Below are 23055 nucleotides of genomic sequence, written 5' to 3'. Positions count from 1 at the left end.
TGCCATCGCTCTTCATCTCTCTGCTGCTCTCCTCATATTAAGAATGAGCCGTTGAAGTCACTCTTCACGTTTGGAGGGTGACGACGGTGACACGTTTCATTGGCCAGCTCCTTCCCAACAGCTCGCTGCGGCTTCTTTATTTGGGGAAATGGGACACGGAGAGATTAAGTATGATCGCACGTGTGACAAAACATGCTGTCAAATATCAGGACGATGACACGTTTAACTTAAGATGAATTAAATCTCCACATTTAAGGACTAATTCTCCAGGTCTTCACAGGGAACCTGCAGCTTTCTTCAGGGCATTTTTGACGGCGGTAAAACCTGATTGCATCCTTCTTTCTAATCATAGCACTCATTGTTCACATATACTGCCAATATCAGCAGTGTGTGTGTGTGTGTGTGTGTGTGTGTGTGTGTGTGTGTGTGTGTGTGTGTGTGTGTGTGTATGTGTGTGTTGACTCTAACCTGGTGTTAGCCACAGACTAAATCCTATTTGGAGCCATGCAGCGCTCTGGCAGACAAAAGCCAAGCCAGCAGCCAGCTCAGCACTCAGAGGTAACATTTACACAGGGGACTGAGAACATACTGTGGATCCCTGCAGCTACACAGCCAGCTTGTCAAAACTGTCTTTATACTGGGAGCTGTCAGGCCTTGTGGACTGAGGACCCCTCCAGGACAGAAGTGGTATTACACAGCAAACAGGTAGGAAATGTGTTTCCATATTAAGCTACAGAGAGACTCGTAGGGCTGCTTTGAGGGGCAAGGGGAGCTCTTAACACAATTATCTACCATGATATGATGTGATGGAAAAAAATCCATATCCTGTGTCCAAGACAGCAGAACAAACAAAACCCAGACCTTGTTCTGGAGTGTCCAACACTTTAATACAGAAAATGACATATACAACACGACAAATATTAGTTTACTTTTCTTACAATGTCTCAAAATAAGCTACTAAACACAACAAATGTAAAACACATTACAGTTAAAACATCTATACACAGGCAAATGTACACAATATAAAACACATATATACACTCTTTTAATATATTATTATATAAAGATTTGTGTTTTTTTGTCTTTTTTACCTTTAAAACTGGAAGCCAAACAGCTTGAAGAGGGAGTGTTTCACAGAAGATGAGAACTGCTGAATGCATCATATATTGTGGATAGGTAGTTTTTACATACAGTTGTTGGATCCTGTGTATTTAGCAAGCCAATTTCTGAAACATCAGTTGAAGTAGACAAAGAAATAACATTTAAATACACAAAACTTGCTGTTCAAACCGTTAAGTGCTATTGATATTACTGGATTATACAGGATCTAGACGCCACGCAGAGACGGCTTACATACAGTATGGAGTCACATGTGAGGCTTCATACACGGTGGAGCGTTTGGAGGATGTGCATGTTCTCTGTATGAATGAAATATTTACAAAAAGAAAAAACTAATTTCTGCTTAGCTGCCTTGACGTCAGCACACACACCTGAACAGTTGAACCTTTTTAGCTAGTGTTATGTGAAAATGGTGAACGTGTTGGACTCGAACCACAGTGACTTCATGCATTTCTGTTTCTCTTTGAAATGATGCGACCCGTGCAGGAATCCACAGAAAATGTTACGTGGGAAGAAATGCCATCTTCTATGACAGTGAAATCCTTCAATTGACAAAAACAGAAAAAGATCACAACATTCACAAATCGCAAAAAAAAAAAAAAAAAAAAAAATACAATTACATACTATGTCTGAGCTCTAGTCACTCTTTCCTCAAGCTGGTAATGCTTCCATGTTCTGTTTGTCTCCACGTTTCTCTTTTTAAAAATCATTAATATTTATTTCATTTTTCACAAAAGCAGCAGAGTGAGGAGGAGGAGCGAGAGCAGGGAGCTGCTGGCTGCTGCTGCAGCCGGCGTGCGAGACACCCCTTGGTTGGTGAGGCGAGGAGTCCTCGGGGAGTTCTGCTTCAGTTTACTGGGTGGCAGCGCCTTTAAATCCTCCAGAGCGCCGTAGGCTGCCATGGAGAACTCTGGGTCTCCCGTGGTGAGCAAGTCAAACACGCAGGACTGAAAGTACACGTCCTCCACCTGCAGAGTCTCTCTACACTTGGCCGTGGCCCGCTCCACCGTGTAGACCTGGTGAGGAGGCCGCAGAGGGCCCAGCTCTGTGTTGGTGCCCTGCAGCCGGGGCTGCTGGCTCTGGCGGCCCAGCGTGTGCTCTTTGATGAGCTCGTTGCGCGGGCAGCCGTGCAGGCACAGCTGCAGACCGCCATTGTCCTCTGAAAAGTCCAGGGTGTCCTCCGGCATGCGGATGGCAAAGGTCAGGTAGCTGCCCACGCGCCGGACGATGATGGACGTGCCGATGTAACGGGCCTGTATCTTCACCTGCTGGCCCACCCCGGAGCCGCCGCGCTCCACGATGGTCAGGCTGCCGCTCTCGCCGCCACTGCGAGTCCCATCCTGAAAGGCCAGCGGCAGATCTTCCGTGGTGGCCTGGTACACCTTCTGATCTGTACAGCCGTGGTAGGACTTGAAGATCACAGTGATCTGGAACAGAGGATCAGTGTTAAGTCACAGATTTAAACATTTTACAGTAGTAATTTTTTTATATTACAATTTAAATATGCTCCCTTACATAAAGAAACTAGTAAATGAGCTAATGGTCGCATCTTTGTTTAAATGCCATGATGAGCTTTACAGAAGATTCCCAGGTCAGACTTGACCATCAGCAGTACCGATTACAGCCACAAGGTGGCAGCAGGAAACTGCTGTTCACGACCGACTCTGAGCTGAACAAACAGTGGCAGTGATTTTGTCTCTTGTTCCAATTCATAACTCCAGCAAAATGTTCAGAGGGCTGCTGTCAATGATGCGCTGGATTCTTATCAGTCAAATGCACCATAAATAAAATCACTGTGTGGTCTTCGCTATCAGATCCACTCTTATCTAAAACAAATTACCGACACTAAAATAGCAATAACTCCACCGGTCTTCCTGAATGTTGGCTCACGCTGCTCGGTTTCATAACAGCCTCAAATCTCCATGTATCTTCCAAACACTACTCTGACGCGGCGAGCGCTTACTCAGTGAGTGATTTGTATTCCAGCTGAGCTTTAAAAAACTGCGGCCTAGCCTCCATTTCCTCAGAGTAACTTGACAAAGCGGTGGCTGTGGTTAAGTTTACACTTACGGGGATACTGTACTTGACGGATGATTTCCTGTCTCAAGTCTGGCAGCTGAAAACAACTCCAAAAAGCAAGACGGGGGCATGCGGGCGCTGGCACAGACAATACCCACACTACAAGATCTGCATGAGGCTGCACAGCCAGGACTCACTGCAAACGGCTTTGAAAGGGTTTGCTCTGAAATCAGCCTCTTCAATTAAGAGAATCAAAAACCCCTCGCTGCTGTCCAATTATTCCCTTATTTTTCCACATTATTCCATATTTACTCAAAAAACGGCCCGTTAATTATTTGACCAGAGGGGTGAAAAAACATTCCAGATCGTGGCGGTGGAGGAAAATGTTTGAGTGAGCGTTAATCACTACCATATGACCACCCATGTGTTAAAGGTAGAGCGCTCAAGCATGTCTGTGATTCAACACCGCTGAAGGACTCCCCTCCTCTCTCTTTTCCCTCATAGATCTGAAGGAGCTCCAAGACAAGAGGAATGCTGGAGGCTCGAGAGGCACCGTGGAATGACGATTAACTTCACATGTTTGATACTTTATGGCAATACTTGAGCGAGCAAGCCCACACTCAGGAACAGCCTGCTCATAGACGCCATTAGTTTCAAACTTTGAGGAATCGGGGAAACGTGAGAAAAGCATCCAACGGGGGGGGCCGCAAAATAAGTCTGAGAGGTCATGATTCGGTCTGTGTTCAGATTTTTCTTTGTTTTTTTTTTCTTGTGAAAGCTGGAACAGAGTTACCTATTCAGCCTTTCACTAAAATGAAATGAAAATCAAAGCAGACACTGCTTTTAAGGGCTCACAGGCCATAGAGGCTGGGAAACCAGGGCTCCATCTACCGATTATTTTCATATCTGCACGTTCTCACTGTGCGTACGTGAGCTCTGGTTTCCACCACCTTTAAAACATGGCTCTTAGGTCCATTCTCCTGTCAGTGCCCTTGAATAGGGTGCAGGCTTGGAGCTGGAGTTGGTCCCTGGGCGCCGCACAGTGGCTGCTCGCTGCTTCTTCTCATGGACGTGTTTAAAAAAACACACCTTTCACTGTGCTGTATGATTGTATGTGACAACAAAGGAATCTTCTATTTTGCCAATTGGATCAGTGATTTTTCTTGAGTAATCTACTCGTCTAAAAGCAAAAAAAAATAATGGCGTTCACAACTTCTTTGAGCGTGCTGTGATGTCTTCACAGCACAGAAGAATCTGAAAGCAGAATTTGACATTTTTGCTTGAAAAGTGCGACTTATCTCTGCAGCTCTTCTCGAAACACATCCTTACCTTGCTGGTGGCTGTGGCGCTGGAGCCTAGGACAACGGGCACGTTGGTCACCTGCACCGACAGGAAGCGGTTGTCGATCAGAGGCCACGCCCCTTCCACCTTGCAGGTCTGAAACTCGTCCCGGAAAGTCCGTAGGTGCGGGTCTCCGAATAATCCACAGTGGGCGTATTTCTTCTGCTGACCGGCCGATCCCGACACGAGGACCCGATTCTCGTAGTCGCACAGCTCCGACACGGCCGGGCGGGACGTGCTGGGCACCTTGGCGGAGGAGGTGGGCCCATCGCTGGAGCAGTTGTGCTGCGAGAATAACTCCTTTATGCGGAAGACGGCGGAGTGGTAGACCAGGTCGCCCCTGCAGCTGCGCGCCTGCCGCCTGGTGCACAGGGCGTAGGCCCGCAAGGCGATGCAGTAGTCCACATCCAGAGCCACATCCTCCTGCAGACCACTAGAGGGTGAGGTAGAAGCCACATACTCCGCATTGCAGCGCTGGATTCGACACTGCTGGCAGTGAGCTGGAAAACAAAAACAAGGACATCAACATTTGGTGCCGCAGTATCATCACAGCGACTGTCAACATGTTCGTAACCCTCCCTGCAAAAAAGATGCTGACTGGATCTACCAACCTGAACGACAAGCGGTTCACTCCTACCAAGAGTCTTAAAATCCGTCTGACATCTACGGGTACGTTACCTCAGTACAGCACACGAGGCAGCAGAGTCCAAACTTTTCCACTATCAAGTTTAGCTCAATCAGGAGAGCCATTAAAACCCAAATGCATGCGCTCACGAGGCCGCGGTCCCACACTGAGCTCCAGAGTCAGTCAAAACTTATTTCCCCCAAGTAGCCCTCACAGAAGTAGCATGTAGCCTCGCTGTAGGAGGAAACCAACCTGTGTTAGTTTGCCTGGGGGTGCTGAATGTGGTTTGGCTGTTGCTGAGGTAATTGAGGTCCATTAAGCTACAGTACACGGCACGGCGGGGCCGGGTGTACGGGGGCAGCTAACTTGAAGAGGATCACAGGAAGAATATCACAAAGAGTCACACTTGTTCAGCAACTCAGGGGCTAAACTGGAAGCTGGAGTGGGGGTGGGGGCAGCTAAGGTGATATTTGGGTGGCATCCCCTAAATTCAGGACTTCCTGTTTCATTACGACTCACAAGTGGACATTTTTTATACAGGAAAACAAATGAGAGAAACTATTTCTGCTGCAAGTAAAAGTGGATATTCATCAGATTTTTTTCAGTGTTGTGTTACTTTTGGGTGGGATGTCTCATATGCTGAGTGGGATACGAACTGCTGCTGTACTGTGGACATATTTCCCATTTCAGAGCAGCATCCACAACACATACATCACTTTTACTGCAAAGCCGGGATCAGTTGCATCAGACTGCTCTTCTGTTGCGACAGAATAATCTTCTGTTCACTCCAAAGCTCCATCTGATCTCCCAACAGCACGGACACAGACAACAAGATAAGCATGGAGATTTCACACCAGTGCACGCGAATATTTTAGCACCACTTCTTCTCTTTCGCATGCGCCCGGTGAGCTGAAGGGGGCAGGACAGATGATTAATGCATCTCGCGGTGGCTGCACTTCAACACGAGCCCTGATAACACTGAGATGGAGTGTGAGAGGTCAAGTTAGAGCCATTCTGCATCCCTCCTCTGAATTCCAACAGGCCTCCGCCGTCTCCCCGCGAGGTCACCCAAGTCCGCTGTGATTGACACTCTTTGACAATCACTGCCTACACGGCCATCAACAACCACACATCTCCCTAAAGGGTCTTTATGCTCCGGCACTTAGCAGGCTACCAACAAGTGTGAGGACCATGTGGGGAATATGGGAACAGGCAAAATGACCACACAGACAGCAGAGGTCTTAGTGTATTATAGATTAGTAGATTTTAGTTCGAGCCAGTGATGAAGGTGCTGCTTTCTGATGGCTTTAGGCTGCAGAATGATGAGTTCAATTCTCAGTATTTTCAACAACACAGCCGCTACGAGAGCCTTACTGAACCCAGCTCAGAAACAGTACAAAACAAGGCTGAAAAGATGTTTACATGGGATTAAATGTTAGATAAATTACTTTTTAAAACAGATACGGTGGCTTTAGTCAATCACAGTGATTGCACATTGTCACTGTGTAATTTAAATAGTGAAAAAAGACCTGGACACAGGTATATTTAACTAAATATTACATGTTAATATAACCTTTATTTTTTTTGCATATTTCAACCATAACACTACTTTTCCAAACAACTTTTAGGCGCTACATTTTTTAACCAATCACAATGTCCATATATTTTCAAAATACTGTTTTTCTAACCTCCCCCATGTCAGCATAATGTGAGATATGTGCGTTCGACATGTGAATTGCTGCTGCAGCACTGCAATCTCACTTCAGGGATTATAAATTATTATATGGATAATAATCCATATTATTAATTAGAATCTTTATATTTAATTCTTAAATTCAGATATGACGGCTTGCAGTTGTGATGTCTGAATGTATAACAGCAAGTTAAATTCTGGAAAATCTTACACGCCTGACACCTTGTGTGCAGATCATTTTACACATTTCCTACAGACTGACCGTGAACGCATCTCCACTGAACTAACACTGATTAGATTATTATTGATGCTCACTTTGCCAGCAGACTTTTAACTTTGCCATAAACACGAATTTGTCCACATCTCGTGAAATAAGTCCCGGTCTGAGCTGCTGAGCTGTGTGAGCTGTGGCAGGGGGGACACAGGAGCGACCATCGCGTCCAGAGGCCAAAAAGTTGGACCCCCATGCATGGCAGCTAACAAAGTTAATAAATGAAGCATGAATATGGGAGAATAGCACGGTCCGCTTAGCTTCGCCAACGACTAAAACACTCAAAACTATGTGTTAAACTTAGTCTCATGGCTGGAACAGTAACGGTGGTCGTTTGGTGCTCGGTTAGCGGCATTTTCAGGTTAAAAAAACAAGCTCCGTGGTTTTCTCCTGGTCTGACTGCGGCTGCTGGACGCCAGTTTGCTAATCAGCTATGCTAACTGGGAGCTAAACCGTAACTTCTCAAAACTTGATAAAACCTTCACAGCGGACGTCTGTGTTTCCTAAAACGTGATAACGGTGAAGCAGTTGGTGTCAGCCTGTTTGGCGGCGTTGTTTTTTAGGCGAAATTAGTGGGAAATTTGCTCAAAAAGACGTCCGTGAGGTGAGTTAACTCGTGCTGCTCGGCTAACGGCGATACGAGCGTTACAGCGCAGGCTGGATGCTGGGACACCGAGCAGGACATTACTTTGTCCCCGGAGTGGACCACTGAACAACAGCCACTTTTCTCCCAACTTAAATACAAAAACACTCAAAACGTAAGCAGCAGTGTGTGAGAAGCGACCAAAGGCGGTTAAAGAGGTTGAGTTCAGCCACACAACGCCAGGAAAAAGTTAACTTTGTCCACCTCCACCTCCATTCCGGGGGAGAGCGGGACGCATGCAGGAGAGGAGCGCAGGAGCACGGATTGGAAAAGCAGCTCTTACCTGGTCGAAACAGCAGCGAAAGTAAAACCATCGTCAACGTTACACAGTCCCAAAGCTGCCGCTTAGCCGTGATTTGTGGTCCGCTTCTCCCCATACCAATCCATTCAGTTAGAATGGAGTTCCTCCACTGCTTCTCATCGACGCTGCGGCTGCGGGAAATCAGACAAAAATTCGTCTTCCTTCCCAAGCGCTGTCATTCAAAAGGGGCCCCTGTCTTCAGGGCGGCTCTACGAGGGAGGGGTCTAAAGTGTAGACGGGGCCCCAGAGGTGATTGCTGGCCAATGAAACACTAATTATTCACTAACCACTTGATATTTACATGTAGTGGCAATTACTGGGCTGAGGACAGTGGAAAAGTGCCTTCGAGGACGGAGGGGGCGGTGGGAAATTACAATTGCCCTGATTATAAATGAAGAATCAGTTATAGTAGTATTACAGCTGCTTATTATCTGCACATACACAATGCATGCATGATGTGGGTAGAGCTTTCAGTACATTCAGAAGTGAAATAATATTCTGCAGAACTGAAACAAGGCTGCTGGAAATTGAGACTCTTTGCAGGACAAAGCTCTTTGCGGACAAACGTCCTGTTTGACTCCCCCCCCCTCCCCCTGAGGACAAATGTTTGTGTGTTTTCAGCAGGGTTCTCCCACCTGTTGTTTTCTCACTGCAGACTTAGTGCTCGAATAATAGAGTTTGATTGACAGTTATGTGTGCAAACTAACAGATTAAACCTGTGTTTATTTTTTAATATAGAGTCTGATAGGAGAAATATAGTGAGCTATAATTTGGGGTTTTCTCCATTACTCTGGCTAGCTCTTATATTTCAAGTCTTTTTTGTTACAAAGTGGTGTAACAAAACATGAGCATTGTCTGTTTTTGTCACTAAACAAAAGTCAGAGAAAATACTCTCACTCAATTATTTTCTCCCAGCAAATCTCAGCGTGCTATTAATTTTTCCATTACATTTTCAGTCAGCAACTTGTATGTTACTCTTTTCCTTATGTGGCCAACTTTCCATCTCTCTCGCTCCTTCAACGACACTCCGTCTTTCATTTGCACAGCTGCCGTGAGGCCCGGACCATCTGCAAGACTCCCCAGCTCTCAGCCTGAGACGCTCGCTGTGGTTTTTGTGCCATGCAAATAAAGGATTTTTAATGCACCGACCAATTACTGAATAAAATGTTGGTATTAAGAAAATCAACAGCCAGAGTTTGAGTAACTTCTAAAATTAGATTAAAAGTTAAAGCTTTTGTTTTGGTGCAGCTGGAGCGTTTGGCTTATAGCTGTGGGTCTCCCTCTGCGCCTCCCTCCTGACTTTATGAGAGAGAAGTGAACCCAGACAGTCATTGGATCACTGGTTTTTCTATACACATGCAGGCTCCTCCGGCCACACAATTGTGTGATTCAGGTGGCCTGTCAGTCTTGTGAAAGGTCTTCGCAGGCCCATGTTGATGCGGGGCTGATATATATAGTGGAGGGGGAAACGAAGACAGCTCAACCCAAGTGGAACGTTTGGATTGTTCTGAGCTGCCAGAAGGGCCTCTGTCACACTGGATCCACTGTGCCAAGTTTATTCCCCCAGAGGGCTCTACCTTACTCTGTTTGTTCAGCTAATTTTGGAGGCTTGGTTGGTTGGTTGATCTGCTTTATGGCTGTGCTTTACGGTCACATTTTAAATCCCCTCAAATGGGTTACACTTCATATTCCCCGTGACAGCTATGACAGGGGACGGTGACGCGGCGCAGGAGGCAGATCTGTCGATGGTGCAGCAAGCGAAAATAAATCCCCGCAGGACATGTCTCACCTGTTACAGAGCTCGTCCTCGGGAGCGAGTGATGGCATTTCCTGCAGAAGAGAACACATTTGTTTACCTCAAGCTGCAGCAGCTGAAGATGAGAAAATGCTCTGTTTAGAAACAGATAGAAAAATACATCTGCATGCCTAATGTGTGTTACGTAAAAATGAAAGATAACTAAATCAAAGCCATAGTTTCTCTCAATAAGCTGCTGTCTCCTCGCTGAGCTGAGGCTCCACACTGCGGGACTGATGACCACTGAAGCAAACAGTTAATTGATCCAGGTGGACGGTAAGGATGAATTCAGCACATGAAAGAAACTCTGAGACCGCCTGTCAGGCCTGATGGGCGGAGAAAGGCCTCTTTCTTCCCACGTTTCCTTATGAGCGTATTGCATTGCATGACCCAGCAATATGTATATGCTACCAGCTCTAAAACAAGTTGAAGAGAGCGGGTGCAGTTCAGGGGTGTAGGCTGTATCAGGTAAAAACGAGGCTGGTGTATTTTTCCTGCTGACAGACAGTAGGTCGCTTGTTCTGCTACAATAGGGGGAAAAAAAGTCTAAAAAGGCAGTTTTGGACAAACGTTAAGAATTTCTGACGGACACATACAAGAACAGAGGAGCGAAAAGCAGAGCTAGAGTTTAAAAACTGAAGAGAGTGAAGCGAGAGAGAGTGAGCAAGAAAGAATGGGAGAAAGGGGGGAAGGGAGAAGGAAGGGGGAGAAAAGAGGGAGTGAGGGATTGGGTTTCCTCTGACTGTGTGTCTGGGCAGCTCCACATGTTCCTCATTAAGGTCCTCACACTGTGGGACCAGCTCCACACCGGGATGCTTGTTTTTGTTATTAGGCCCAGCGTGCTGTGGTCTGGTGGAAGCCCGAAAACAGGGCCAGTCCAGGACCATCTCCTCAGCTCCTCAGACCGAGGAGGAAAATAACTGCAGTGACCTCACATATCTGCACCACGACACACAACACACATCCCTCTGAAACCTGTTGGTAATGTTTTTATGCACACAAGAAACTGGAAAACTTAAATCTAATCTGATACGCATAAATAATGCATCTGCGCTGCACTTATTCAACCTGTGAATACAAAGCGGCTCCATTGCACAACCCTGAACCACCTTTCAGCACTTTAAATGATTTAGTTTTTCCAGAAATGTGCTGTTTACAAAACAATAAAAAGCATAGTTGCAGGAAATTGTTGATGTGTCATGCTTCTGATTTTTATTCGATTTCATGCCAATCTAGATTAGCCAACTGAGACATGTATCATGTTTCTTCTAGAGGCTGATAACATCAGAGATTGGAATCAGAAGGAGCACGCGCCCTCTGTCGCCTCCGCCAGCACCACACGGTTGCAATACAAGAGACACGCTTATTGAATTTTAAACAGGAACCAGAGCAAATTGACTGTTTTTTTGGTTTTTTTTTCAGAGGGCCCCCGTCTGAAATGAAGTGGCCTATAGCACAGCTGAGACAGAGAGCGAGAGAGAGGTGCAGAAAGCGAGTGTGTCTGGTTCAGGCCTCTCGCTGGTGGAGGGGATCTCTTATCTCGGCAGAGATAAGGGAAACTGTGGTGTGAGTGTATACGGGGCAGCGCTGATAGCATCTTCACTCAAGGATCCCACTTACGGCACCCTGATTGATAGCTGACAGCACACACAGGGGGGCTTTTGGAGTGTTTTTGTAGGTACCCCTCCATAGGTATCCATGCAGGCATCTGTTTGCTGTGTTCCTTTGGATCTTTGTCTCTGTGTAAACAGGAATTATCACACATGCATGTCATCTGTGGAAAAAGACAGGGCGCTGCGCTGCCTGAGAAACTCATTTGTGGAAACAAAGGAAGGAAAGGTACATTTTTATTTTTTGATTTCAGTAAAAAATATCTTTTTTTTTATCTTTAATCTGTCTAACTTTTGTTGCTTTGGTCTTCTTCCTCTTTCCTTCCTCACAGAACAAATGTTGACACAGCGTCAAGCCCCACGCTCATGAAAAGACAGTCAACTGACAGGTAACCCTAGCTCCAGGGTCGCAGGGTCATCCCGGCCTGATGAGGGATGATGGGTAAAATAAATGGAGAGAAGCGCACAGAGGGACCTCTGATGTCCTCAGCCTTAAGGGAGAGAGTTCAGGCCCATTTGACCTCTGACCTAAACCCTGTGTGTTTGTGTGGGTGTGTTTTGAAGGTTAAACCTCTCCCCGATCTTGAATTCTCCAGTATTTTTCTGCTTTCTTCCCCCCATCCAGCAAATAAATCAAGTAGGAAAAACAGTTGAATGTATGGCTTCAGTGAGCAGCCTGTGAAGCTGATTCCAACGCATAACTTTGTTTGAACATGCCTCGTCTTTCTCTGTTCATGACGACACTCCCCCGCTTCTAGTCACCCGAGCCATGATGCATTATGGAAACAGGCAACAAATTGCTTTGTAATGACCTATGACAACTCTCTTTGCTCCCAGAAACTGAAATGTTAGTAATACCTCTGCAACCTGCAGCTCAAGGAATAATACTCAATATTTCCATCTCATCATTTTTCAACTTCCAATTGTTGTTTATTTTATTTACAGACAAAGAACAACTTAGTCAGCTCTCATTAAAAGACTGCTAGCCAGATGCTAAATGTTAAATTCAAAGTGGATGTTTTATTGCCATCATATAAAGGCCGCACCATCTTGCTATCACCAAGAAGACCCTTTGAATCCTCCACTTTTTATCTCTTTTTTTAATATCATTTACTTTTTACTGACGCTTTTACAGATAATTACATCTCAAGCAGGTGGTCAACATTTCAGGAAAACCTTTTCTTTCTCCATTTCAGTAGATTTAAACAGATCCTGCAAAGAATCGTGGACATAATGTTTAAAATCCCTCCTCAGATCTTGATGTGTGGCGTCTTAAAAGCCATTTTAGCTTTTTCCATCATGTGCTGCAGGTTGTGCTCTCAGCTGCTTTTTACACCTGACAGCTTAATCTGCAGATGCGTTTGTGATAAAGCTCAAGTTAGCAACAGTTGGTATTGTCTCTGCCCTGGCCCACCCAGACAATGGCCCTGAACCAGGAATAGATGCATAGACAATAACTCATGAGTGTGTAAATTTAGCCATTCTGAACTACCAAAATTTTTAGCCATGAAGGCATTCGGAGAATGTTCCCTCCTGCTTGAGTTGGTTTAAGGCAGTGAAACGTGGAGGAACATGGCAGCAGTGTACACTTCTACTAATCAGGTACGATTGACTCACTGTTATGCACTCTGAGCACAGATCTGTTAGGTGGAGAAAAGAGGAATTGACATGTCTGTTCTCTCCTTTACTTTTCAACATATGTTTGGCACATTCGCAGAAATTTAAAGGAAAAAACGAACAATCCTCATATGACTATATGGGATCATGTGTTAAAACAACCAACCACCTGCTATGTTTGTGTTGATGAGCAGCTATTAGACACTCCAGTGCATTAATGAATCACTACATTATCTGCCAGATCTCAAGACAATCATTTTCAGTGGAAACACAACATTCAAAACCAGTTCAACAGTGTTAACACGACTTAATCTTTGTGAAATCTTGATTAGCTTCGTCAGGCTTGTGTGAATCTGAGGATGTTATGAGTAATGCCAGAGAGGAGAAAAAATAAACTTACCTCAGATCAGTGTGTTTGTGGTATATGCTGTATTGTAAATTGGAGCACTGCTCTAATGGGAGTTTGAATTGGCAGACGCGGTTAACCCTCGTTCCCCTTACAACTTCAGCTGGCCGACTAAGAACTCGGGCAGCTACAGGGGCAGATAGCCATTGGAATCGAGGCACATGACAACAGCTGTCTGTTTCAAGAATCGGCACTTTGATTAGAGTAGGATGGTAGTGAGCGATGTGGCCTAATTCCCACATATCTGGGTAGGGCACTTCTGTGAAGAGAATAAAAAAAAATCAGTGAATGGAAAAAAGATTGAAGCACAATCACATGCATGCAGAGACACTGGCAAACACACCCCCACTTATACTACACTTATGCTACTTATGTTTGTAGATATTCATAGGCTAGAAAACCATGTGTCACACTTGGAAAGATTCCCATATTCTCTAGAAGTCCATCAAACACACAGACAGAAGGATATGAGTGCAGCCAACCATTGGCCCCAGTGTAAGCTGAGCATGTGTGCAACGTGAATGAGACCTCTGTCTGTTATTATGGTCGATCCTCATCCACACTGCTACCCCAGCCCCACCCCGACAGTGTCTGCCTCTCTCCTTTTGCAGCAGTTCTTTATGTGCTTTGGCTTTATTTTTGTTGTTCCAACACCCAAGACACCGCTGTTTATGCTTGGTAACAATCACCAAAACACGATGGGCCCACAGCTTTACCAACATCCAACTCTTTCATGTGGCGTCACCGTTAAAGCACGATATGAGCAGAATTCGCAAACAAGAGGGATCATGCCCCGTAATGTGTGTTTGGTTATCAGTTGGCTGCTGCAAACAGGCCGAGGAGATGTGAATGTGATTAACCTTGCCAGACTGACTCAGCGTGCTCGCTCCGGGATATAAGCATGCGTTCCCGGTGATTTATAGATGTGGAGCAGTCAGCCACAAGGCCTCAGGCTGAGGGAGAAAGAGAGCAAAACAACAGTACTTAATTCAAGTCTGACAAATATTCTGCAGGAAATCCATACGGACTGCTCCATCAAATCTTTCAGACCCCCTGGTTCTTCCACAGTTGTAAATTGCAACTTGTAAACTCAAATATTCCACATTAACAAAGCTGAAAGAAGAAGAAGAAGAAGAAGAAGAAGAAGAAGAAGAAGAAGAAGAAGAAGAAGAAGAAGAAGAAGAAGAAGAAGAAGAAACGCTGTCTGCCTTAGTTTACTTTGTGCAGTAATACACCATACTGTTTCTGTCTTGCCCAGACACCATAGAAAATGCATCTTTGCAAGCTCCCTGGGAAATGCGCCTTGGAGCAGATGTGAATTTCCAATAAAAGTGACTCCTAATCCTGCATGCATTTTTGAAAGTTGTGAAATTGCAAAATACCTCACTGGCTGCATATGATTCATCCCGCATTGTTCTTTCCTCCCTCCCAGAGTTTGTTCTGTCCAATCTTTTTAGGCAAGCAGCTGTTCGCGCAGACAGCTGCATCGGCCATTCATTGCAGCCGAGAGGCAATTAAAAAATCAAGCCAATGTTGTGTTTCAGTTGATCCATTTCTATTTCTACATGTAATCCTCTCTTTTACGTACCCACACACCAGCTTTCCCTCAGGCACACACACATGCTCATGAACAGCCCCATCAAGAGTGTGATGTAGGATGGTATGGACATTTTTTTTCCCTTAAGACAAAAGCCCCAAATTGCAGGGACATGGCACCATTGGATTTGAGGCATTATTGAGGCATTATTGAGGCCAGAGCTGAGAGGAGCCATGTAATCTCCAGGACTTACTGGTCCACAGATTTTTTCCATATCTTCTTCAGTGGAGGTATGCGGCCACACAATGTCTGACTGGCGTCACAGTGGCATTCAGCGGAGAGTTAAATCGAGGTGAGGCCGTGCCTTGTGCCACAAGCACTGATGCATTCTTATAGGACTGCACACGTAAACACATGCATTCATACAAGAGCTCGCATGCCCAGTTGTACTCTGTTCCAAACACACACACACACACACACACACACACACACACACACACACACACACACACACACACACACACACACACACACAGACACATGCACTGTCCATGCCTCCAGTTGTTCCGTCCTCTCACGACACACAGCAGGTGTGAGGCGGAGTGTGACAGAGCTGGCTGGGTGGGGGTGATCCGCAGTCTTTAGAACAGCTTTTCTATTGTTTCTAAAATGTGTGTGCTCTTTGGAATTGATTTGGAAAATTTAATGGGATAAAGCCATTGGCTATGCACGATGGATACCAACAGACGCAATGTAATCAGATTTGCCATATGTGAAAGATTCATCTTATTGTTGTGGTTCATTGTTTTAACTTTTGGGGCATTTTTTTTGACCGCAGCATAATCTTCTGCTCACCCAATCTCATACTCATCAGCCAACATGGTGCCAAACTGGCTTGAGAATCAAAGCCCTCGCTCAGCTGAAGTCACAAAGAGAGTGATGGCCTTGGGTGAAAGGATAAGCCCTTTCAACAGGAGATTCACAAATCAAATGCATCCTCAAGCTGCCAGGTAAAGCAGAGGCAGACGCTCACTCGCTGACTTGGAATCAGGAGTCAAGATGGGGTGCAGAGGAGCAGCTTTCCATGTCAGAAAAATGCAGAAGCAAGCTAACTTTCTTGTATATCTTATACTGGGGATTAGGCATCGTCCTAATTCAAATGCTGGAATTAGAAGTAATCCATAGCAAAGAAAGAAGATATTCTGTATAATATGATAACTTTCCAATCCAAGCTTCATGACAAAAAGAAGAAGTTTTTCTTTTCAGAATTGGCTTGCAGGGGTACAACGTGAAACGCTGAACAAGCAATTATTTTCCCACTCTCCAGACAAGTAAACATCTCCGTTGCTGCCAGCTCTTATAGCTGCAACTCATTCCGGGTTCTGGAAGCTGAACGAGATCAGATTTTATTTTCCACAACTTTAAGTGAAACGTGCCAAGATTATCATCCATCCGTGCTTCAAAATTTATTTCGGCTTGCAGGAGATCTATCAGACTTTTGGCTGGAACAGACACAACCTCTCTTTTTATATTGATAGCATAAACGATGTTCCAGAAAAATACCCTTCCATCTGTGATATACGGCATGTGGTAGATTCAAGGTAGAACAACTCACTGCCCTATTTTCTCTTCACCTTCCATAAAATGAGATGGTTTTTTAATATAAAGTTTGCTCTTCTGCGGGTTCATCCTTTGCTCTGGCTGCCTCTCTGTGCATTATTCCTGGCAGATGCCGTCACTTTGTCAGCGCAGAGCTTAATTGTCCCTAACCAAAGAGATGATCCACATGATTTATTTGTAATTGCTGGTGCACAGACAGACCATTATATCCATTGAATGGCAGCCTTTAAGCAGCTGTGGACTCTGTGGACGTTTCCACACATACTGAATATTTTTAAAAAGCAGCCGTCGTATGTTCTGCGAGGACGGGAAGTATGGATCATATGGGATGGTGATTTCTGACTTCCTCTGGAGACTTTTGTCTAATGATTGCTGGAGATGAAGGGGCCATCATCTTTCCTGCTCTCCCCCAGTCGTACCCAAGTGCTTCCTGTCTGCCACATGTGTGCTGCAGCATCCAGACGTCCCTAATAGCCTTTTTTCTTTCTTCTCTCAGTCCAGGAGGAGCGGTTGAGTGAGAGAGCTGCCAATCACGCTGCTACAGGTCAACTTATTTTGAATATTTAGAAATATGTGGAATGGATCCTCTGTACTGCAGTGAAATACAGCATGTGATATGATATCAAATCAAACATTAATCTTCCTTCTTCTCATATTCGTCCCCTTCGACCTGCTTCTCCTCCTCCTCCTCCTCCTCCTCCTCTTCTTCCTGCTCCAGACAGGAGCATTACAGAGTAATAGCAGTCGGCTAGGAGCGCTTTCGTAATTGCCTGGGCTCATGTGCTGTGGAAAGCCAGGGCAGGGGCCAGCGGCATCAAAGTCTGACTGATCATTCCTCAGCCTCCCTCCACTGAAAGGAGAGGGGGGGCAGAGGAAAAGGAGGGGGAAGAAACACAAATACAGATGGACAAACAAACCAGGGGAAGTCAAAACTGAAGCAGATGTGGTGATAGCGGTAGATGGACAGATAGACGAACGGATGGGAACAGAGGAGCCTTAGCCCGAGAGGAGTCGCTTCTCCTCCTCCACTCCAACACCTGTTAATATTTAACAAACAATGGGGGTGGCACGAGCAGTAGGGATGAAAAAAAATGAAGAAAAACAAAAAAGTGATGTTGAGGTGACATCATGGATTATTAAGGTGGGGGTGGGTCTAATAAGGGCCTGGTTTGGCCTGGTCGGTAAAGAGGGCAGGAAACTGAGGCAGAAGCAATTTGAGAAGCTGAGGCCTCAGTCTGCAGCTGTGCACTCAGTTTTTCTCTCCCAGCTACACAGCTGCAGGATTGACAATACTGCAAGTATTTACCCATGACCTCTCCTCTACTTCACAATCCAATGCATGTTTATTTGACACATATGTTACAGAAGAGTATACATAAGAGTCTGTGATCAATTTTCCCATAAACTCAAGCTTTATTCTTAGTCAAAAAGAAAAAAAAGGAATTCTTCGTAAACTGAGAAAAAAAAATTTCACGCTGAATGATGCAAAACTTCGGACAGAAATACGTCAAATATCTTTTGAAAGTTATGCTTGGCATCTTTTTCCAGAGCTGCTTGAGTCAGTGGAGCAGCTTACTTCTTATTCGTGTCATGTGTTTTTCCATGGAGACGTTATAACACGAGCGGCACCAACATGGAAAACACACAGTCAACCCCGGCAGATGTTGTCCAGAGCGCAGAGATTAGAGAAGGCTACAGTAGAACAATGAATCGAGGATTTATAAGACGCTGTTGGGTGATGCTGCTGCACCACACACTGTGATCAGAGTCACACACCGACAAAAAGATCTCTGCAGACTGTGATGCTCCACTTTTGAACTACTAATCATGTGTGTGTGTGGAGGCGTGTGTGCATCATCGTGCCAAACACAAAGAATTTATCTCTAGGATCTTTTTATTGGCTGTGTTTAAAGTTGCCAGATTGTGAGCAGCTTTCCCCTTTGAAAATATGTGCTGCTTGCACTGTCACAGCGCTGCATTCATCTTTGCAGACGCCTCAATTACAACCCACTGATACCCTTAAAGTCGGAGAGGAGCTCAGGAATGCTCTGGCGGGACCACTGCCAAGCATCACTACAAACACCATCAGCTCCGAGCACCCCACAGAGAGAGAGAGAGAAACGACAGGGAGAGAGAGGGAGAGGGATGAACCTCAGTATGTTTGCAGACCAAACCAGGAGAGAGGAGGAGGAGGAGGAGGAGGACGAGGAGGAGGGGATAATATGTGGCACCACTCTGAGAGCTGAGCTCTCCGCCACGGCGCTTTTGTTGCCAGATCACAACCAGATGTGCCAAGTGTGTCCAAACAGGAATGACTGTGTGAATGCAATTTTCAGCAATTTGTCAGAATTTAGAGTTGCCCCCCCTCGGCCCCATGGCCCCTGAAAGACAAATACAAACGTTAGAGGAGCACAACAGTCATTTCGAACAGGCTCCCATGAACGCTCGCTCCAGTCTTCGCCTCCAGCGCAGTCATGTGATGAGAGATATACAGTACAACGCAGAACACAGAGGGGCAAGACAAGGCCTGTAGTATTGACAAATAACCACCCACCTAACTTTCATGCATCAGCATTACTGAAACTACCAATCCAGCACATTTATTTACTCTTTGCTTGTAGAGTCAAAATCCCTGACAACGTTCACACACCCTAAATCCATCATCTTAGCTCAGCCTGGACAGCGAAAGCAACACAAAGAGAGAGATAAATAGAAAAAAGGGTTGTTAATCTTTTCTTTGACACATCATAAAATGCAGCTTCTCAAGGTTACGCAACCGGTTCTTTTCTCACAGCTCACCCGACTTCTTTTCAGCACACAAATTAAAAAGAAATCTAAAAGCAATTAAAGAGGAATGCCAATGAGGGAGCACTGCTGCATATGTGGGGAAAGTTGTATAAAGCCTTTTGTGGCTTCAGAAGAAGCTGCGCAAAAATCTGATACCTTGCCTCATGTGATGTCACTTGAGTCAGTGTCAGTCGGCGCTGTGTGGTTGAGCTACCCAGACCTCCATAGCTCGCTTCCCATCTCTGCTTGAGGCTACATTTGCTGCCACTGTCACAGCACACCTGAATCTCTGACTGGGCTGTTGGTGTTTGAGTTGCATTGTGGGTAATGTAGTCACTAGGACAATGCATGGGTTAAAAATTACAAAATCTCTGGTTCTGCTGAATTGATCTTTTTTTTTTTAAAGAAAAAAACAACTTATAATATTATGGGAGCGCATTTCTAAATCAGTGGAGTGCTCTTTGAGGTCTACTAATAATAATCACATTTTCCTGGACACTGGGAAAGAAAGTATTCTTGCCTCTACCTTATTTAGACCTCTTTCATGGGAAATTGAGGGCAGTGTCCCTCTTTATGACCGCTATGAAACATGTCAACCCAAGGGATTAGAGAATGGGGGTTTGAGGTGGGTGGTTACTGGTGGGGGGGTTTGGTACGGTGATGCACTTCACTCCCTTTGCTAAAAATCCCACTCAGTCAGCCAAGTCCCAGGCCTTCACCTGGGAAGAGGATTGCATGAAACCAGCTCGGGTCCTGCTCTGCTGTTTAGCCCTTCTTGACGTCATCGAAAGAATCTGAAGAGATGCCTTTTGTGTCCTCGCATGCCATTTCAGGCAAGCAGGGAATTCAGGGTATGGTCTGATGAGACCCGCAACTGCAGTTTTGGTTTAGAGTGGTGGTCACGAAGGCCTCGTCGCAAGCACACAAGCAAACCAGGAGCACCAGACAAGAGCTGATTCTGTTCAGAGCACCATGAGAGGACACATGACACTCTTTGATGCTAATAAGCAAACATGTGGCGGTGGTTGGAAGCTCCTATACAGCTACATCTTTGCAGTTGTCTTATATGTGAATTCTTGGTTGTTTTTGTTATGGATTTCTAGCTGCAAGGCCTTTTTTTTTATTTTTATAAAGAATCCCACCCACCGAGACCGAACTCTCTGCCTTTCCTTGAGTCACACTTTTGGAAGGCAACAAGTCTGAATTGTGAGACCAATGAAAGAGACAATTGTGGGAAGGTTTGCATAACGTTGCTGTCAGTCATGTGTCTTGTTACTCCGTAAGACAGCTCAAATTCACCACTAATGCCTGTTTTAATTTGTTGCCTCATTGCTCTGGAATTCGGGATAAATTACCCGGTTAGTCTTGCTAGGAAAGTTAGTGTGTGTTTACGATATTTATTAGAGTTTGTTGTTCTGGCTTACGTAACAGAGGGAATTTTGCTTGTGCTCGAGGAAAAAGGAATGTCAGACTACTCAACTGCTCCATATATCAACATAATTTCATTTGCAATACACTGTAAGTACTGTACTCACCAACTGGAAATGCATCTCCATGTAATTAAATCAGTGTTGAAATTTACCGTTTTGGTGTACACCAATGAAAAGTGAGTAGATTTAAGTTTATGTGGGCTTGACTTTTTGATCAGGACTAAAATTGCCAGATAGAAAGAAGAGTTGGCTGTTGCAGCCTAGACCTCCATAACCCAGAAATCGTGTCATTTCCAGCCAGTAAAACTGTAAAGTTGTGGGTTTTCCCTCCTCGGGGTGTGTGTCTAACATTACAGCTGAAAGATGGACAGCAGCATTGGAGTTTACTTACAGGAATCTGTGTGGGTGTGAGAATGGGTGCATACTGTAGAGAGAGAAAGGTACTTTTTTCCTTTTCTTTTTCATGTTCGTGTGTGTGTGCACAGTGCTTGCGGTTGATCTGACTTATGTGCGGTGTTTGCATATGTTTGCGTGTTTATACCATTGTGTCATGAGGGAATAATTTTTTGCTCTTTGGTTTTGAGCGACACACAGACTCTGTGCTGCCATGTGTGCAGACCAGATGCGGGTAGAATATTTTAAACAATAGCCTGGTGTAAGCGTGTGTGTGCAGTATGCATCATTTGGCTCAGCAGTGGATTATATTTGTGGAGAATGTCTGTGTGTGTTTGGGTGTGTCTGTCAGTATGCATGAATGATTCCTTATCTAGTAGTATGCACTCTATGCTGTATGTGTGCATGCTGTGCCATGCATTTGCATACCTGTGGTTCTATCCATGAGTCTTCCTTTGACGCAGTTATATTGGCATGCGTTACACGCACTTGCTGTATATACATACAGTTTGATGACATGTGCGTGTGACAGTGTGCTCAGAGAATGTGCTTTAGTGCAGGCTGTGTGTGTTTGTGTGTGAAGACCCATAGCAGCTGCTGGACACCACCTGTGGCTGAGCCCTCCCTAAGGCCTGTTGTGGCTCCAAATAGTCCCTCTGGGCTCACAGGGACTTGGGCTTCTCTGGATGTCAAAGATGGCCAGTGACAGGCAGAGCCCTCCAGGCTGCATGGATTGCTCTGCTATGTCTGTATTATGAACCGACTTTTTGTCCTTTAATGCAACAGAAATCACCGAAAAATCAGTTTAGTGTTTACTTTCCTTTTCTTTCTTCCTATCATTCCCCGTCTTTTTTCTTGGTCTGCAGGTTTTTTCTTCTTTGGTAGGCTGGCTGACAGATGTCCATCAGCTCCAGCGTTTACCCCCACCCCAACACAGCTCCAGGCCCCACAGCACTAGAAGAAAAGCTGGCAATAACAGCGCCATGAAACACAGCCCTATAAATGGACACCCAGTTCTCTGGCTGTCAAGATGTTTATGATGTTTAAAAAGCCACTTTTTCCAAGCGCATTTGTTACGGTAATTGTGCTGATGCGAATAATAAACATAGTTATGGTAATCCTTCTATCAGCAGTCAGGAAATTGTTTATTGTCACAGTTTGTTTCACATGATTTCTAATTATTCTCCCTTCAGTGAAAAGTGTGCACAATGTGAACAGAAACCTTCTCAACATGAATGCATGTGATAATGACACACAGCAATTTTCTGGGCCTGGTTGTGAAAAGTCCAAAGTCTCAGTTTTCGTTCATTATCTCCCTAACTCAATTTCTGGCCGAGCAGGAGATAGTTACAGCCCATAACTTTTAGGTATAATTACTAATCACATGTAATTACTTTCATGTTGGGGAGAGAAGATAAGAAAAGAGGAGCGAAGAGAAGAGAAGAGGAGGAGGAATGTGACAAATGTATTAAATCCTCCAGCTGCATGCGAGAATGTTAAACCAAATGACAAACATTAACCTCTCCAGTAGAACAATCATGTTTGTCTGCCTTATCTTTGGCTACAATAGCTTGTACTGTCTCCATCTGGTAAACAGATAAGGACTGTTTTCTACAAGTAAAGCCAGAGCACTGTGATAAATACTTGTTAAATACCCCTAAATCCGACTTGTGGCAGTAAGTCATCCATTAGCGAGGCCATCTTCTAAATGAGACGGGAAAAACATAAAAACAGGTGTTTATGTCTTCTTTTACTCTTAGAATTATATCCACTATAAAATCAAAAGAAAAGTGTAGTAATTTTCTCCGTTACTCAATGTGTATAGTATTATGACATTACACATTCCCA

General features: G+C 44.9%; 1 protein-coding gene across 1 annotated transcript; it reads right to left on the bottom strand.

The window, feature by feature from the left end:
- Nucleotides 1-869: 869 nt before the first annotated feature.
- rgmd (RGM domain family, member D) lies at nt 870-8161 on the bottom strand. Its single transcript, XM_070960895.1, has 3 exons — nt 7995-8161; nt 4468-4979; nt 870-2546 (listed from the first exon to the last, which is right to left on the bottom strand). Exons 1-3 carry the CDS (start codon nt 8086-8088, stop codon nt 1848-1850), a joined length of 1305 nt encoding a protein of 434 aa, XP_070816996.1. The 5' UTR covers nt 8089-8161; the 3' UTR covers nt 870-1847.
- Between the last annotated feature and the right edge of the window lie 14894 nt (nt 8162-23055).

The sequence above is a fragment of the Chaetodon trifascialis genome, chromosome 4 (assembly GCF_039877785.1).
Source record: "Chaetodon trifascialis isolate fChaTrf1 chromosome 4, fChaTrf1.hap1, whole genome shotgun sequence".
Lineage (NCBI taxonomy): Eukaryota > Metazoa > Chordata > Actinopteri > Chaetodontiformes > Chaetodontidae > Chaetodon > Chaetodon trifascialis.
This window is presented reverse-complemented; position numbering and strand designations above follow the sequence as displayed.